This window comes from Ursus americanus, chromosome 4 (genome assembly GCF_024610735.1).
Source record: "Ursus americanus isolate L20-20 chromosome 4, mUrsAme1.1.p, whole genome shotgun sequence".
Taxonomy (NCBI): Eukaryota; Metazoa; Chordata; class Mammalia; order Carnivora; family Ursidae; genus Ursus; species Ursus americanus.
In genome coordinates this window covers 43,150,916-43,169,749 of record NC_142130.1, presented here as the reverse complement: position 1 = coordinate 43,169,749, position 18,834 = coordinate 43,150,916, and the positions used below count along the sequence as shown (strand labels likewise).

Genomic DNA, 18,834 nt, shown 5'->3' with positions numbered 1-18,834 from the left:
GTACACTCCATCCCCGTGACAACTAAAAATGTCTCCAGACATTGCCAAATGTCCTCTTGGGGGCAAAATGGCGCCCCCCACCTCTACCCCCCAGTTGAGAATATCTGACTTAAACACACAGACTGCCAGATGAGGATACCTGAACAAAATCCCAGCTTAGTCAGAAGTAGGGAATAGGATTGTTCCCCACAAAGGACTTTGAAATAGGGAGAAATAAGGAGCCGTTGTTATGCAGACAGGCTCTACTGGAAAGACAGCACAAGGCAGCAAGTGAGACGAGACCTGCGTGCTGAAGAGCAGAGAAGATACACTCTACCCTAGGAAAGGGCCAGTTAGCAACTCTTTTCAGCACGTCAGATGGAGCATTGAGAAACCAGCCTGGAGCAAGAGACAGAGGCAAGTGAGGCCACTACCTGTCCAAGAGCTAAGAGGAGACATTCAGGGGAGGAACCTTTGTTGAGGAGCAAGGATACGGAAATGTCTTTCTTTCCCAAGGGCCAGAATCTGCGTGACTGTGGGGGCTACAGGAAGTTCTGCGGAGCTCAGAGCTACAGGGAATATCCTGGGGGCTGGGAGCCAGAAAAAATGCTAGGAGAAGTGTCTGAAAGGGAAGGAGGATCCCATTAGACTTGGCATGGTGTCCGCCCAAATCAGTGTGGACCTAGACCTCTGAAAGGGAGAGGTCAAATGCTACCACAACAAGAAGATGAGGCAGGGAGAAGTCTTGCGAGAGAGACGAAGCCCCCTTCACTCAGCCCAGGGGAATGGTGGGAGGAAGATGGCAGTGGGGTGGGGTAATGAGAAAGTGACCAGGTGGGCATGACTTGTATTTCTTCTTCTCCATGCTGAAATCTGGGAGTGTGGTCATGGAGTATTGATAGGTTAAAAAGAATGCCAAAACAGAGGAGATTTTTACCCAACCTGTCACTGGGGACTTGGGATGCCTATCTTTTTTTTTTCCTCACAAACATTCTCTTTAATAGGTAAGCTTAACATTGGTGGCAAATTTTAATAGAGTAGAAAGGCTTTGTGTATATTATTTATATATATATTACATATATATACAAATAAAATCCTTAAAATCTTTATATATATATATAAAGATTTTATTTATTTGTCAGACAGAGAGGGCATAAGCAGGGGGAGCGGCAGGCAGAGGGAGAAGCAGGGTCCCCACTGAGCAGGGAGCCTGACGTGGGACTCGGGATCATGACCCCGGCTGAAGGCAGATGCTTAACTGACTGAGCCACCCAGGCGTCCCTGTTTATATTTAAAGTTTATTTACCTTTCTGAAGAGAGAAGCTCTAAAACTACTGTGCGCTGAGGAGGCCGGCCAGCTCTGCCCCCCGAGGACCCTGCTCCCCTGTGCGCTGGCCGGGTGGAGGGGTCAGTGAACCGAGGCCCTTGCCAGCTCCTCCCAGCAGAGAGGGTTCCAGTACTCTCCCAGCGTTGGTGGAGTTGTAAGGCTGGAACTTTTCTATTCTGGTTGCCCTTTTAAACCATGGCTTCTGTCTGTGCCCCAAGGCAGACAAACCTTCTCATGGTCCCTCAGAACCATCCCTCCCACTGCAGTTCCTGCAGGGTCCTTCGTTAGCATGTCTTTGTTTTTCTAGCTGGTCTGTCTTTAGTTGTGCAGTAGCTGCTCTGTCAGCCCTCAGCTCTCCAGGAGGAATTGCTCTATAAATAGGTGTCGATTCGGTGTGTCCGTGGAGGAGGGGAGTTCAGGGTCTTCCTATGTCGCCATCTTGGACTAGAACTCTCTCCCCAGCTTTTGAAACTTTGGGGCTAGGTAGCCTATTGGCATAGAACTGAAACTTCTCGGCAATGAGTTCGCATCATTTCTGACTCCCTCTGCAGCTTCCAACCTCCTGAGTCCAGAGACAGAAGAAGGCAGGACGATTATAAATACGAAATCTCTGGAAGTTCCAAACATGCTCAAAATGAAGTTTTTCTCCCCACACTGAGGACTTAACATAAAAAGCCAGCATGTGAGCATAGCTTATTCAACGTTAGTAAAGTAAACAGATGGCAATGGGTTCGTGCTCAGAAAAAAAGATGCCAGAACGAGTTTCTTCATTAAGATGAGCTCATTCACAACGTTCTATGTTTACTTCTTCCCAGCCAGAACATCTTGGTCTGTCCTATAAACTGGTATTTTGTGTTTAATTCTTTCTAAATACCATATAGAGTTAAAGATAAATATAACTCCCCTTCTGGGAGCATCAGGTGTATTTGAAGTTTGGTAGATAATGCTTTGTTTTTTTGCATTCAGTGAAGGCCTTAGACGTTAGAAAAATTAATAGAATACAGTTATCCAGTGTTGGCCAATCTCCTATTTCAGCCGTGCCGACAGAAGTCCACAGAGTTAAAGCATCTTTACGTGCAGGCAGTTGTATCGCCCGTGAAAATCTTGATGCTCTTGCCCGTCACAGAAGCGCGGGTGTTGCCAGAGCTGAGCGGAGAGTCAGTGACACATCCAAGTCTGAACAGACCCACACAGCTGGCTTTTGCTTTTTCATGAAGCTTCACCTAACGAAACAGTGATTGTTTTTGCTCACTTGCTTCGGTTTTAGCTTTTGTGGTCTTTTTCCCCTTTGTTGACACCCACAAAAACATTGCTTCCCACAAATCATGTCAACCTCCTACCACAACCAAACTCTAGCATTTTCCTATGCACACTTTACTCCTCATAGCAGAGGGCTGCTCAATTAGACCAAAATGCCCAAAATTCTGGGTTTTATGATTTTAGTGTCATTCTTCACTTGTTATTTACACATTTAATATTTTTAAATGACACCTTTATAAAAGGACATAGGTTAATGGCTAAAAAGAGGGAGCTTAAGTCCACAGATTTAATCCCTATCGAAATACAGCAATTTTTCACAGAACTCGAACAAATAATCCTGAAACTCGTAGGGAACCAAAGAGACCCCTCATAGCCAAAGCAAACCTGAAAAGAATGAACAAAACTGGAAGTAACACAATCCCAGATTTCAAGATATGCTACAAAGCTGTAGAGATCAAAACGATATGGTACTGGCACAAACAGACACACAAATCAGTGGAACAGGATAGAAAGCCCAGAAATAAACCCGCACATTTATGGTCAATTAACCTACAGCAAAGGGGGCAAGAATATGCAATGGGAAAAAGGCAGTCTCTGCAACAAATGGTGCTGGGAAAACTGGACAGCTACATGCGAAAGAATGAAACTGGACCACTGTCTTACACCATACACAAATATAAACTCGAATTAAAAACCTAAATGTGAGACCTAAAAGCATAAAATTTCTAGAAGAAAACATAAGCAGTAATCTCTTTGACATCAGCCTCAGCAACATTAGAGATATGTCTCCTCGGGCAAGGGAAAACAAAAATGAACTCTTGGGACTACAGCAAAATAAAAAGTTTCTGCACACCAAAGGAAACCATCAACAAAACAAAAAGACAACTTACTGAATGGGAGAAGGTATTTGTAAATGATTTATCCAATAAGGGATTATATCCAAAATATATAAAGAACCTATGTAACTCAACACCAAAAAAATAAAATAAAATAAAAAATAAAAACCGCCCACATGAATAATCCAATTTAAAAATAGGTAGAAAACATGAACAGACATATTTCCAAAGAAGACATCCAGATGGCCAACAGACACATGAAAAGATGCTCAGCATCACTCATCATCAGGGAAATACAAATCAAAATCACGATGAGATATCACCTCATACCTGTCAGAATGGCTAAAATCAAAAAAGGTGAGGATGTGGAGAAAAAGGAACCCTCATGCACTATTGATGGGAATGCAAATTGGTGCAGTTGTTATGGAAAAAAATATGGATGTTCCTCAAAAATTGAAAAATAGAATTACCATATAATCCAGTAATTTCTACTGAGTATTTTCCCAAAGAAAATGAAAACACTAATTCAAAAAGATATATATACCCTATGTTTCTTGCAGTATTATTTATACTAACCAAATTATGGAAGCAGCCCCAGTGTCTATAGGTAGATGAATGGATAAAGAAGATGTGGTGTGTGTGTGTGTGTGTGTGTGTGTGTGTGTGTGTGTGTAATAGAATATTACTCAGGGGCACCTGGGTGGCTCAGTCCTTTATTGATTTCGGCTCAGGTCATGACCTTGGGGTGGTGAGATTGACCCCTGCATCGGGCTCTGTGCTCAGTGGGGAGTCTCTTTGGGATTCTCTCTCTCTCCCTCTGTCCCTCCCCCACCCCACACGCTCGCTCTCTCTAAAATAAATAAATAAGTCTTTTTAAAAAACACTACTCAGCCCTAAAAAAGATGAAATCTTGCCATTTGCAACAACATGGATGGATCTAGAGGGTATCATGCTAAGTGAAATAAGTCAGTCAGAGAAAGACAAATATGTGATTTAACTTATATGTGGAATTTAAGAAACAAAACAAATGAACAAAGAAAAAAAGATGAATTAAAAAAACAGGCTTTTAAGTACAGAAAATAAACTGGTGGTTGCCAGGGGGAGGTAGGTGGGCTGACGGGGGAAATAGCTGAAGGAGATTAAGAGTACACTTATGATCAGCACTGGGTGATGTACAGAATTGTTGAATCAGGTTGTACGCCTGGAACTAGTATAACGCTGTATTTAATTACACTTGAACAGAAATTTTTTTAAAAGATTTTATTTATTTATTTGACAGAGAGAGCAGAAGAGCACAAGCTGGGGAAGTGGCAGAGGGAGATGCTCCCCACTGAGCAGGGAGCCCGATGCAGGACTTGATCCCAGGACCCTGGGATCATGACCTGAGCCGAAGGCAGTTGCCCAACCAATCGAGCCACCCAGGAACCCTGAACAGAAATTTTTAAAAAGAGGGAGCTTAAGCTTGGAAAGAGAAAAATGTGGAAGACACTGAGGGAAAGGTACAGGACCGCATCACCTGGGATGAGCCCATCACCATGGTTTCTGTGAGACTCCCTGCTGAATTCGACAGAACGAGATACCGACATGACCCAGGAGAGCGTCACCGGCAAGCGGCAGCAGACAACCTAAGAGCAAATGTTGTGCTTACATACTTCTTTCAAGTATCAGCTTGCTATAGTGCGATGCAAATAAGCCTCAAACTCCTTGTCTCTTTTGAAAGATATTCTCGGACACTCCGTGAAAGTAACACCCTTGCTGCCAGATATTCACATTTTGAAGGAAAATCCCTGTATTATTTTTCAACTAAGAAGATAAGTTTTGGGAGCCCTGGGTGGTCAGTCGGTTAAGTGTCTGCTTTCGGCTCAGGTCATGATCCCAGGGTCCTGGGATTGAGCCCTGCGTTGGGCTCTCTCCTCAGCGGGGAGTCTGCTTCTCCCTCTCTCTCTGCCCCCTCCCCCCCACCCCCCACTCATGCTCTCTCTCTCTCTCTCAAATAAATACATAAAATCTTTTCAAAAAAAGAAGAAGATAAGTTTTTGGACGCCTGGGTGGCTCAGTCGGTTAAACACCTGACTCTTGGTTTCGGCTCAGGTCATGATCTCAGGGTCTTGAGATCCAACCCTGAGTTGGGCTCCATGCTGGGCGTGGAGCCTGCTTAAGATTCTCCCTTCCCCTCTCCCTCTGACCCTCCCCCTGCTCACACTCACACATACACACTCTCTCTCCCCACCAAAAAGAAGAAGCAGCTAAGTTTTAACTGAAACTAATACAATGAACCACTCTCCACCCACTATCTGAGGGACTCTGGGCAAATTACTTGATTTCTCAAATGCCTCCCTTTTGTTATTTTAAAATGGTGATCATAGTACCCACCTCATAGGGCTGTTGAAAAATTAAAAGAGTAAATTCTTATAAAGATCTTAAAAGGGTGTCTGACATACAGTAAGTGTTCAGTAAACACTAGCCAGTAGTAGTAGTAGCAGCAGCAGTAATAGCGAGGGAGCATGAGTTAGCAGCAGTACTAGTGGTGGTGGGAATAGTAAGTGGGACTCGTTATAGTCAGTAGTCGCAGCAGCAGAAGCAGCAGCAAAGCTCTGTGCTGTAACTATGGCCAAATCTGTCCCAGGTCAAGGAGCCAAATTGTACACAACATCTCCACATGACACTGCTATTGTGCACAAAAAAACTTAGTATCTCACACTTAAAAGAGTCTGAAAATAACCTGCTCGTTTGCCTTGAAGTTGGATGAAAAGCATCAAGGGTGTTGACACCATGTTACATATTTACGGGTGAGCCCAAGAAGGGCCAAGGAACATCTACTTTCTTGAAGTGATGAGAAATAGATCAAGGAATCCCCAGGCCTACGGACAGTCTGCATTCTGAGGGCCTGGAAACAACCTTGCCCACGGGGAGCGCTGTGTTAGCCAAAGGCCTTGCTGTCCAGCTGAGCCAAGAGTTGGCTCAGGAAGGAGGAAGGAAATGGAGTCTCTAAGGTCAACTTTCATCATCTGGCTAAATATTTTGAACTCAGGATTTAATTATTTTTCTTCATGAAGAGAAGGAATGGACACATGAAGAGTAAAAAACATGATAAAGCCTACAAATTGGCTTGTTTTTAATGTTTTACGTTAATGTTTTTTGTTTGTTATGTTTTATGTCTTATGTTTAATGAAGTTTAAGAGCTGGGGGAAGAGAGTTGGCTGTGACAAATGACCTGTTGGAGGCTTTTGGTTCCATTACATGTGTTACGTACCAGAGCATGAATGTAAGCTATAACAAAGTGCATTTTCTGTGAAGAAATGGAGATATATTTACAGCGAGGATATTATAGAATATCCTGTTATGTGTCTTCACTGGGAATTTATTTCCCTGCAACAGTATCCGAGACTGACCAGTTCACAGATTTTTTTGCCTGTAATGTGATACAAGCAACTTCACCTCAGAAGAGAGATACGATATTGAACTTCCACCAGCCTGACAATATCCCAGATCCTTGACAAAGAGAAGGAGCCGGTGAAGGAATATTCTCCTGCATCTCCAAAGAGGCTTGTGGCTCCTGGAAACATTGCGGCGTTAAGTCAGAGTCAGAGAAATGGCCTCCATCGCTGCTTGTTCGTGGCTTCTCCTCTCCTTGTTCAGCTCGGCCTCATCCTCAGAGGGGGATAAACTCAATGAGTAACATCTTGCCTGATAACCAAGGAGACGGTGGGGAGCTATTTCTCTCTGGTACTTGTGGTGGCCTGGCTCCAGAGGACACCACCAGACTCAAGGATGAGTTCACTTCCTGGGCTCCCACAAGGAGTACCTCAGTGGAAAAGTTTAAGGAACATTATCTTATCCTATTTTTCTCTCCCTGCCAACAAACATTTGGCAATGGATCCAGAAATCTCTCTCAAAATATCTCATATTCTTCCATATCCTTAGCTCGGTTGTCATCATTCATTGCTCCAAGGAGTGCAGTAATTTCTCCCTATCTGGGCTCATCCTACAGAGAGTCAGGGGACTGCTAAATGCTATTTTTAAAACCTCCAAATTACAGTGCTTTGATCAGAGGAGTTTATTTCTACGTTTCTGTTCAGTGGCGGCCTGCCTCAAAGTGATTTCACGGCCTGAGCTCCTTTGTTCTAGTGATTCTGCAATCCCTTCAGGCAGGAACCGGAAGATTTTTTTCTCTGTAAAGTGCCGAAGAGCAAATAGGTTAGATGTCTCTGTCCCAACGTCTCAACTCTGCCGCTATAGTGAAAGCAGCCATAGTCGTACCCAAATGACCGTGGCTGTGTTTCGATAGAACCTTATATATGAATACTGAAATTTGAACTTCATATAATTTTTACCTGTCATGAAATCTTCTTGTGATTTCTTTCTTCAACCATTTAAAAATTTTAAAACCATTCTTACTTCAAGGGCCGCACAAAAACAGGTGGCTGGCTAGATTTGGCCTAGAGGTCACGTTTAGTGAGTCTTGTATTAGAGTAAAAAGAAAATTAAGTTTAAAATGTTGTGGCCTGATGATTCAAACTACTTAGAGTTGTTGTTTTGTGTTGGCAACTGGACATAAAGTGTTGTCCTCTGCATTTCTTTCCAACAGGCTCTGGAAATATGGCGGTGTCACATCCCATTGCTGCCAGCACCCCTGAAGGAAGCAATTACGGGGCAATAGGTATTTCCTACAATGAGTCCATTCATTGAAGTATTTCCTAATTCTCCAGAGACTAGGATACAAAGGGCCCTTCAGCCACTACTGACTGTGAGATGGGCAAGGCAGTCATCATGTAGGATTGTCTTTCCTTTATAAGATGATTCGGTTGGGTGATCTGGAAGGCTCCTTCCAGCTCGAACCCTCTCCAGTTCTGTTCTTCTGTGCCAGTCACATGTGAGCAGAATTCCCTGTGGTGGTTGCCATTGACTCCCAAGGTCCCAGTGGGGATGTTTTCATACCCAGCCTGAGTTCGGGGCGTGAACAATGTGTCAGAGTCAATGTCAGGGAGCCCAACATCAATTGACCAGCTGTTTCATTCTCAGGTTTCAGTGGAGTAAGGGTGATCGGAAGACTAAGGCTGTGCTGCAGGTGAACATGGCCGTAGCCTGACAATCGTTCATGCTGGCTAACTTCATAATCGAACCTAGTCACTCACATGGCAACCGCCCAGTGTTCATTGCGTGGCCTGAAAGAGACAGAATTCCTGTGGGTCTATGAATGGTTCGCTTAAAATGTCAGGGCAGAGGGGCTGGGAGTCCTTATTCCTGCTCGGGTGTGCTGTACCTTTGAGAAGCATGTGGATTTCATGCAGGCTACTTATTTCCGGCTCTGCAAGAACAGGGTTTTGTTGTGGTGGTGGTTTTTTTTTTTTTTTTTAAACTCTCTGAACAGAAGAAATAAAGCGGAAGGTAGGCTCAGCTCATGTGCTCATCAAGCCGCACAAATTCCCATCTGCTCTGGGAAACATTCGCGAGAACACGAGGATTCTTCCTCCCGAGTGTGTTGTTCTCATGATGTAATCATAGATACGGCATGTGGGGAGTTTCGGTGTACAAAGACTTTATCCACTAGCGATGTATAGCTGCTGGATATGTGTGTGCTTACACGGATACGTGGTAGGCGCTATACATAACTGTGCATGTGTATGTTTATGTATTTATGTTCATATTATAAAATATGAAACATGACGTATAAGCATAATCTTATTTTTTGCATCCAAATACTTTAACAGTGCAGATGCCTTTATGTTCTTAATATGTATTTAGCCCTAGAAATAGGCAATTTAAATATAAAACATAGGAGAAGAGGAAAATCAGAAGTCCATTGAGGGGGACTTGAGAGAAAGAACATGTGTTGTGGGTAATGAGTTCATTTTTACCAACACAACATTTTCAAGAATGAGTCAGCACAGTGCTTTTTTGCAGAGAGGAATGGGCTGTACGGGTCCTTCCTGAGTTTTCTCTGTTTCAGAGGAGTCCAGCTCCAGTCCTGGCAGGCAGATGTCCTCCTCCGATGGTGGGCAGACATGCCAGTCAGACACAGACAGCTCCGTGGAGGAGAGTGACTTCGACACCATGCCAGACATCGAGAGTGATAAGAACGTCATCCGGACCAAGGTACTGCTGGCTGGCCAAACTCTGGGCAAGGGCAGAAAGTTCAACAGTCAAATACACCTTCAGCAGACCTCAGTTTCCCTTATTTTTTTCCTTTCAAGGGAAACCAAACTTCCCTGAGGGCTTTTGAGATAAAACATGACTACAGGCTAAAAGCAATACTCTGCTAATTAGCATTTCCTCCTGGTGGAAGAAAGTGAGAACGTGAAGCAGAACAGAGCATTTACTCAGGGTCTGGGGGCGCCTGGCCGGCTCAGCAGGAAAAGCATGCGACTCTTGTTCTCTGGGTTGTAAGTTCAAGCCCCATGTTGGGTGTAGAGATTACTTAAATAAATGAAACTTTAAACAACAACAACAAGAACAACAACACTCAAGGTCTGAAGTGACTGACTGAGGACCATAAGGGAAGAAGGGATCCAGCAGATGGAAGAAAAGATTCAGGGAAGGGTATACCTGGGAAAACTCCCTGGTTCTGCACATATCATCCTTCAGGAGCAAAGCTCACTTCTTTCTGGCATATATTTATTCTACCGTGTTGTAGTCAGTAAGGGAAATGAAAGTAGATTGTCCAGTTTCGATCCTATCATTCGAGAACCACACAGTGGGCATCTCTGAAAACTGAAAACCAGTTCCTGAGATACTGGAAGCATTTGAGACTCCCAACAGGTTTTCCGCATCAGCCAATTCTTATGATTTCAGAAAAAATACTAGGATTTTTATTGAGGTATTGTGGGGGAAAAAGTGAAAGAAAAGTTTTATTAAATAATTTTAATCCCTAGCAAGGGATTGGATTGAAATTTTATAAAGTTCCCCTTTGTCTCTTCTGCAAAAAAAAAGCCAAATACGATTTTGCATTCTCTTTTTATTTGGTATCCTAGATGTTCCTTTACCTGTCAGATCTGTCCAGGAAGGACCGGAGAATTGTCAGCAAAAAATACAAGATTTATTTTTGGTGAGTGGATGACTACTAGGACCACAGTTCCCTTAAGTAAAATGAAAGGTTTCTGAGTGAAAGCCACAGTCCCTTACGGCGCCAGTTTCCATTTAATGAGGCAAAGGCATAGATGTTTCAAGAATTCATCCCACATTCTATAAGAAAAACAAAAATAAACTATGAAAGGCAACCAGCCCTAAACTAAATACATACAAAGTAAAAATGAGAATGATGGTAGAATCCCATATGCTTAGGGAGCACACCAACTCCATTTCCAGAAAGACCACGTAGCAATAATATGTCACTACCTTCCATGAGACACGCCAAACTGGAGCCTTTATGTTCTTATAATGTATTCCGTCTTCTCACCCGGCCTGGCTCTTTGAAGAGCCAGTGATTTCAGGGACTGGAGGTCTACAGCATCTCAGAGTAGCTGGAAACCGCCCTGAAAGGAGATGGTACCCCAGCCAGTGACAAATAGACCTGTGGTGGTCAAGCACCTAGATGCAGCTTCTCTCCAAACCGAGAGGCTAAGCTGCCTGGCAGGAGACACCCCCACACACATACTCCCCCACCCACGCTCAGAAACCCCAAACTGATGCTGTGACAGCCCTTCCATTCTTTTCTCTGGAAGGACGCCCTTTCACTCGGGTACAGATATTCAAGGGAAGCAAGGAGCAGTGGGGGCCCCATGGAACTTCACAGTGGGACCATCATTTTGGAGCTAAGAGGTATCTTAGAGAGCCACATCCCTTCATGTGAGCCATCTCCCATTACTTACACTCGGAATACTTTTAATCAGACAACAGTCTAAAGAAATAGACCCTCATCCATAATTTGGGTAAAGCAGAAGCAAGTATTATTTATAGTTTTACCAGTGATTGTAGTAGTGGAACGCTGGAGAGACAGGAACTCTATCATCAGTTTCTAGTTACTTTTACAAGTTAACTAGGGAGTTATGGGGTGGAAGGATTCTTTTTTAAAAAATTGAGCAAAGATTTCATTGCTAATTTCTTTCTGCTGGCGTAGGAACATCATCACCATCGCCGTGTTTTATGCACTTCCTGTGATCCAGCTGGTCATCACCTACCAGACAGTAAGTGCTGCCCAGAACCCCAGAAGCCCAGCTTTCGTACCGCAGGGAGAGATCTTTGCTATGACTTACAGAGAAAGGTACATATCACTTGAGCTCAGTCCAAGTATTAATTTCCCATTTCAGTTCCAAATGGACTTGTCCTTTGCTTCATCTTTGATGGACCTTTATATCTAGTTCCCAATTGTTTCATCACAGAAGGTCTTGGGACCTCTTGTATCGTTTTGTCACCCAATTCGAACTTATTACCTTAAGTTCCTGCAGCTGTAATATCTACCAGCTCTATCTGTCATTTTCCAGGCTGAACTTCTGAGTATCAAGGGGTAATGAATAGAATAAGTGAAGTTCCAGGCCAAAACAAAGAAACCTGCTGTCTAATTTAGCCTGTGCCCTCTCGTTGAGGGTAAATGTTTTTTATAAAACTAAACACAGCTTTGCAAAACTAATAAGATATTCGAATTTTAAAAATATATAAAATAAGAACTAAAATAAAGTAAAAACAAATAAACAAAGATAATAATTAAAGCAGCTTGAGAATCCCCAATATTCCTTCATAGAACCTTAGGGTCCAGATCACATAATGACCGTCTCTAGCATTTATTACACACAGAAGGCCTACATATAAAGGATGAGGCTGACCGTGTTTCTAATTTGATTTCTAATCAAATCACCTGGGGAGCTTTTAAATCCCTGCGTGCAGGCCGTACCCAAACCAAATTAGATCCGAGTCTCTGAGAGTCAAAGCAGGCATCGGTATTGATGAAATCCCCAGCGATTCTAATGTACAGCCAAGTTTGAAAGCCAATGGTCTAATAATATTTAGCCAGTTCCATACTTACTATGCAATGAGGACAAGGACTGTTATGAGGTTTGGGCACCACTGCTTATAATGTCAAGATTCTCTGAATACCTCAGGGCCCTGTCAGAAGACAGAGCTGTGTATGGTCTGGGAAGGTTCTTAATGGTAGAGATCGTGATAAATATGGAAAAGTGAACACATACTTCCTCATGTCTACCTGCCCTGTGGTTATCACTTCCACGCACAGAATGGGACAGCTCTGTACCCTCCCGACATGAATCTAGAAAATAGAACATATCATGACAGTCCTAATAAGCCTGTGCTGTGTGAATGTGGCAGATGATGGCCCATCCCCTGCTGAGAAGGGACACTGGTTATATGGTAAACCGCTGTGAGCAGTGCCTGCCTTCTGTGATTTCAGGCTGGGCTAGCAGATGGAGAAACGCTGCATCTCCTCTTGATTTTGCAGGTGGCGAATGTCACTGGCAATCAGGACATCTGCTACTACAACTTCCTCTGTGCTCACCCTCTGGGCGTCCTGAGGTGAGCCCTGTCCTCTGGTTGCCCGTGAGGCATTTAGAGATTCCTTTCTGAGTGATATGATGTCAGTTTTTAAAAATACTAAAAACAATCATGGAAAACCACCCCAGTCAAGGTGAAGAGGGATGAAATCTAGAAGTTTTGAGACCAGACGTGCTCCTCTCATTCCTGTTTAGGGGCCTCTGGAGAAATTCCTAAGAATAACCAGCTGAGAAGAGGGTGGGGATGTTTTTGAAAAGATCAGGTCCTAGCTGTGATGACAGGCATCCGTTTGCAGGAGCTGCTCCCATATTAATTCATTGAACAGCCCCCTAAAACGGATAGGATTATCATTATTCCCATTTTCAGATGAAGATGCTAAGGCTTAGAAAGGTAAGGACTCGTGGGAGGTCCCTCAACCGTTAGTGACATCAAGACTCGAACCCAGGCCTGCTGCCTCCGAGGCCATGCTCTACCGACCAGAACATGGTGAAGTGGAAAGAGCATTCACCTGGCAGTTGGGAGCCAGGCTTCTTGTTACAGAACTAAACTAGCCTCAGTTTCCTGAAATAAAGCAGCTGGCTATGACCAGCTGACCCTTCACAGTTACAGAGCTGAATATTGACACACATAGCATGGGTCCGTCTATGAGAATTCCCTCTCACAGTGTAGCTGGAACTCTTGGCCAAGCTGCCCATCCTTGGAGCAGCTGTTTTCCAGGATTCATTCCATGCCAGTGCCATCAGGATCAGAGAGGATTGGGTGGGTGTTAGGGAAGCCGATCAGGCATCCCAGAGCAGAAACAGGCACATTATTACAGGCCAGGCCTAAAATAAAAGGGTAAGGTTAAAGATGATCTCTGATAATTTGCCAGTCATGAAATCTGATGCTAAGACTGGGCAGAAAATATGGAATGTTGAGAGTACTCATTCATTCATTCATTCATTCATTCATTCTCCAAATCTCTTGGATGGCCTGGACTCTCTCACGGTTTCCCTCTCATCCCTTAGTGCCTTCAACAACATTCTCAGTAACCTGGGCCACGTGCTCCTGGGCTTTCTCTTCCTGCTGATAGTCTTGCGCCGGGACATTCTCCATTGCAGAGCCCTGGAAGCCAAGGACATCTTTGCCATGGTGAAGAGAGGGGGAGTAAATCAGATGTGGGAGTTAGGAAGGGTCATGGTTCCAAACAGTATCTGCAAAGGGGAGGGATATCTGGCTGGATGGTGTGGTGATGGATTCCGTGAAAAGAATAAGAGGAGGCCAGAAGCTTGGGTTTCCAGATTGCATGGCTGTATCACCAATTGCTGTCTTTCCACTGACCACGCTTTCTTGTCTTTCAGGAGTATGGGATTCCTAAACACTTTGGTGTTTTCTATGCAATGGGCATCGCACTGATGATGGAAGGAGTGCTCAGTGCTTGTTACCACGTCTGCCCTAATTACTCCAACTTCCAATTCGGTAATTAGAATTTCCATCAACCACATAGATTTGAGTTAGGAGTCTTGTCCTGGGACAATCCCCAAATGCATGCAAGAATTAAATGATATTTTATGTGAGCTAAAGTGATTTGAGGGCACCTTCTCACAGGGCATGGTTTCCACATGTCGTACCATCTTTTCTCTCTGACCACCATCCAGACTAGAACATTGAATGATGATCCCATGGTTAGATCTGAACATTGATTGATGATCCCGTGGTTAGATCTGAACATTGAATGATGATCCCATGGTTAGATCTGAACATTGAATGATGATCCCATGGTTAGATCTGCAGGTGGACAATGGGCTAAGCATTAGGCAGCCGGGCAGATAGAATCCACCAACAGACATCTGGAAAGTTCCCTCAGTATAATCCAGCCTAACTTAGACTGCTTTGGGTTAAAAATAATAGAAAGCCCAATCCAACTGGATTAAATAGTAAGGACAAATATCAGCTCAACTTCTGAAATTCCAAAGGTGGGAAAGGTTTGGCATTGACTCATCAGGTGGCTCTGGCTCCAATTCTCTGCGACCCCTTGGGTTGGGCTCGGCCTGTAGGCTCATTTTATCCTCAGGCTTTTTAGGAAATTCATCATGGCAAAAATAGCTACAGCCGGTCCTGGCTTCCGTTCTCTACTTCATGATGTTTGGTGGATGCAGGAGGCTGGTTTCCAGGAGCTTTCACTTAAGAGCGAGGAAACTTCTTTGCCAAAAACCTCCAGATAATGTTCTTCCACACCTCAGTAGTTTAAATAGTCATGAGCCCATTCCAGAATTATTCCCTAGTTGCTAGTTAGCTCAAGCATAGGTTGGTACACCAATCATGGTGGCAAAGGAGGGGGATTACCTTTAGACCAATGAGACCCATCCGTGGAACCAGGGGTTGGAGTTAGCTTTGCTGAAACAAATAGGAAAGGCATGCATTTCTGAATCGAATATGGGCCTAAAATATTTGAGTTAGTACTGATGTGCCGTCAAGAGGGAGGAGGGGAAGAGCTGATTTTAATAGTAGGCGATTAATAGTGACCCCCACACTCAAGGATATGAATTTTAAAAATAGTCATGTTTATGTCTGTGTTCTAACCTCTGTCTATAAGCCCAGAACACCACAGAAATTCTCCGTCACATTTAATTTTTTTTAATTAGAAACATTTTTAATAGAAAAAACTACAGAGAACAGTGTCAGCCACCACTCAGAACAAATGCCAACATTTTAAAATATTTGCTTTCAATCTACCTTTTAAGAAATAAAACGCTGTGATAAATTTGAGGTTCTTTGAATTGCTTTCCAAACTTATTCCCCTCCCTCCTTCCCCAGAGGCAACAGCTATGGCTAATATTTATCAGTCCAGTTTGTTTTTATTTTACTACGTTTGTAGTAAATTAATATTTACTTATCACACCACATTCTGCAACTCTTTTTCATCCAACAATATGTTTTCAAAATTTTGCAATATTGAATCAAGCACATCCAGTTCATTCCTTTTTAAGGACTGTCGTCTTCTGTAATAAAAACATGTGCACTGCGTTTATCAGTTCCTCTACGGAACACCGGCCGGGTGTTGCCGATGTGCTGCGATTGCAGACAGCGCTGCAGCGAACACCCTTACACAGTCCTCTTTGTGCACACGTGAGAGAGGTTCCCTGGGACACCTAGACGGAGAATTTTGGAGTCACCTGGTTTATGCATCCTCCATTTTGCCAACAACTTCCCAGTTTCTACAGGGTATGAATTCCTACTCCCACTAGCTGCCTGAGAGTTCGCATTCCCCTCCATCATCATGAATGTGTCATTGTCCAACATTTAACTGTTTTGCTACATTCTCGAGTAATACGGGACGCCACGTTTAATTTCTAACTGTTTACCATTCCTCGACTGTAAAGCTATCTATGAGCGGCAATCAATGGAGATCCATTTCAGGGCGCTGATAAGGACCGTCGACGCCCACCTAGGATTCTTTTTCTTGTCCCAGCCCCCTAACTGTCACCAGCATGGACCCCTGTTATAGCTGCCGACCACCAGCATTTACACGCAAATTCCCCTGCACGTGGGGACAGTCAGTTATTTATCATGTCCTCAGATACCAGGCTTCCGCGAACCGGAGCAGCCTGGGCGGGGTTAGAAGCCGAGTGTGTGGGGTCCGGCTAGAGAACGTGCCCGCGGAGGCCCGGAGGCTGTCGGGTCGGAGGTCTCCACCGCCTAAGAGCGCAAATACTCCGGGGCCTGAAGGCAAGGGGTTCCCAAGCCCCCGAGGAACTGCCTGTCGCCTGTCGGATGCTGATTGTCCGGCTCGTCCCGTGTGCCCTCAGACACCTCCTTCATGTACATGATCGCGGGGCTCTGCATGCTGAAGCTCTACCAGAAGCGCCACCCGGACATCAATGCCAGCGCCTACGCGGCCTACGCCTCCTTCGCGGCGGTCATCACGCTCACCGTCCTCGGAGTGGTGCGTCCCCCCCCCCCATGGCCTTCAGCCCCGCTTTCCAAGCGCGCGCCCTCAGGGGTGGGGGGGCGGGGGGGTTCCGTTGTTTGTTTGCTGGACCTCAGGGGAACAGGTTTGAATGAATCACAGTCCTTGGTTCCTGATAGGCGGCCATCGTGGGTTAATTCATGGGATTTTATGGACTTAATTAAGAGCTAGTTAGCTCTTATATGGTACGAGGCACCTGTAAGGCCAGCCCTGCAGAGTTGCGCTGTAAAGCTGGAACCGGACTCAGGAGAGACTGGCGCAGAGGCTGCAAGCTGATTGGAGACAGACGGAGCGGAATGTGCAGGGACACATGTGGGTCCTGTGCAGTTACTTGAGGAACATTAGCCCCCAGCCCTACACCTGTTGCCCCTTCTCTGTGGCTGTTCGGTGCCTCCCCGGTGTCTTCCCTCTCCCCTTGTATTTGGCCAGGTAGCCATTCGTTCTGGTGCAGTAAGATCCCTGTGAGCTCACAGAAGTGGGGGGACACCGCAATGCATGCACAGCTGGGGTTTTGACTCCGTATGCATACGTGAGAGACAATGATTTTCATGAGTTCTGTGGGGAACATCACAGAGGAAGGTAACTTCCATCTTTACTCCTAGGTGTTTGGAAAAAATGACCTGTGGTTCTGGGTCATCTTCTCTGCGATCCATATCCTGGCGTCCCTGGCCCTGAGCACCCAGATCTACTACATGGGTCGTTTCAAGATAGGTGAGTCACCTGTTACTCTACACTGAACACACTGATGAGCGTACCCCAAGAAAGCATTGTCTTTGCTCACCCTAAACAGAAGCGTTGCTGGTCATCAGGAACATGTGCTCTGAATTCTGTGTGTTTAATAACTTCCTCTCCTGTGTAGGATCACAATGAGCTCTTGCCACTAGTTCTCGTTTCAACCGAGAACTGGGCTCGCCGTACCCCAGGCTGAGGCCGACTTCCAGCCCCAAGTCCCAGGGCTTTATAACTCACGGAACGCTGAAAGTGTGTTTCAGGAATGATGTCATCACGCCACCCATTCCACATACAGGAATCGTTTTCAGTCTGTAGCATTTAAAAGGAGCGTTTCCCCGAGTAGGCTAAATGGTTACAAAGAATTATATATTACATAATTATATATTGTTTTCAAATTCTGGGACTGGATCGAATGTTTTGAGACTTACCATTCTTAACAGGCAGGACCCCTGCTGAACTCCCCCCAATAATGTAAACATATCACATTAGAGCACTGACGGCTCCGTGGAAATCAGCTTCTGATATGCTGCCGTCAGTCACTACATGCGGGAACAGATTTGAGCCATTGTAGAGCATTACATTTCCCCAGTCCTTTTAAGGGCCAGGAAGTCAGACTTAAAATATTCTTAAATATTCTTTTGTATATTTCAAGAAAAATATTTACATATAAACATAGGCCCATCCCTAATATTTGCAGAGCCCAAAGCAAGATTGTAAATAAAAGTCCACATAACATATGTGTAAAAATTTTGAAGTTGTAAAGCAGACTAAAAAAATCTATTAAATACATGGAAAGAAGAAAGGAAGGAAGGAAGGCCGGCCAATGAACTGATAAATATAATATGCCTTCTTCACAACTGAGAAGGTCCAGGTCCAAATTTAAAATTGTCAGTTACTCAAGAACACTCCAGAACATAGCTGATTATGAGAGCTGGTCCCCAGGCCCTACCTGTCTTTTCTTTCCTCTCTGGGTCTGTCCTGCATCATAAGGGGTCTCACAGATATGTACATGGACATTCTCGCCCAACATCCAGTTGGCCACTCCTTGCCCCGAGAGGTGCCCACTCTAGCAGCGCTGTCTGCCCTCGGGAAGGTCGACGGAGGAAGGGAGTTACACAGGCTCTGTGAGCGGACTCAAGTCCATCTGGGCAGGGAATTCTGGGGTCTGGGAATTCAGAATGTGGCCCAGAAGGGGGAATAGTTCCCTCGCCCGGCAGACCCCTCACTCACTGGGGAGCGAGGGCCTTTAAAATATGGCCAGGTCTAAGAGTGATTCTACATAAACAAGTAGCTTTAAGATTAGAAAGCTG

The 18,834-nt window shown here is 44.6% G+C and overlaps 1 protein-coding gene across 1 annotated transcript in view; it reads left to right on the top strand.

The window, feature by feature from the left end:
- The window catches only part of SIDT1 (SID1 transmembrane family member 1), a 90,907-nt gene that overhangs the window by 59,962 nt on the left and 12,111 nt on the right, over positions 1 to 18,834 (top strand). Inside the window, exons 11-19 of the mRNA XM_045785163.2 lie at positions 7,991 to 8,062; positions 9,353 to 9,498; positions 10,374 to 10,447; positions 11,459 to 11,525; positions 12,791 to 12,864; positions 13,851 to 13,974; positions 14,184 to 14,301; positions 16,632 to 16,768; positions 17,395 to 17,503. Coding sequence (XP_045641119.2) covers positions 7,991 to 8,062; positions 9,353 to 9,498; positions 10,374 to 10,447; positions 11,459 to 11,525; positions 12,791 to 12,864; positions 13,851 to 13,974; positions 14,184 to 14,301; positions 16,632 to 16,768; positions 17,395 to 17,503 — 921 coding nt within the window. The remainder of the gene's footprint in view (positions 1 to 7,990; positions 8,063 to 9,352; positions 9,499 to 10,373; positions 10,448 to 11,458; positions 11,526 to 12,790; positions 12,865 to 13,850; positions 13,975 to 14,183; positions 14,302 to 16,631; positions 16,769 to 17,394; positions 17,504 to 18,834) is intronic.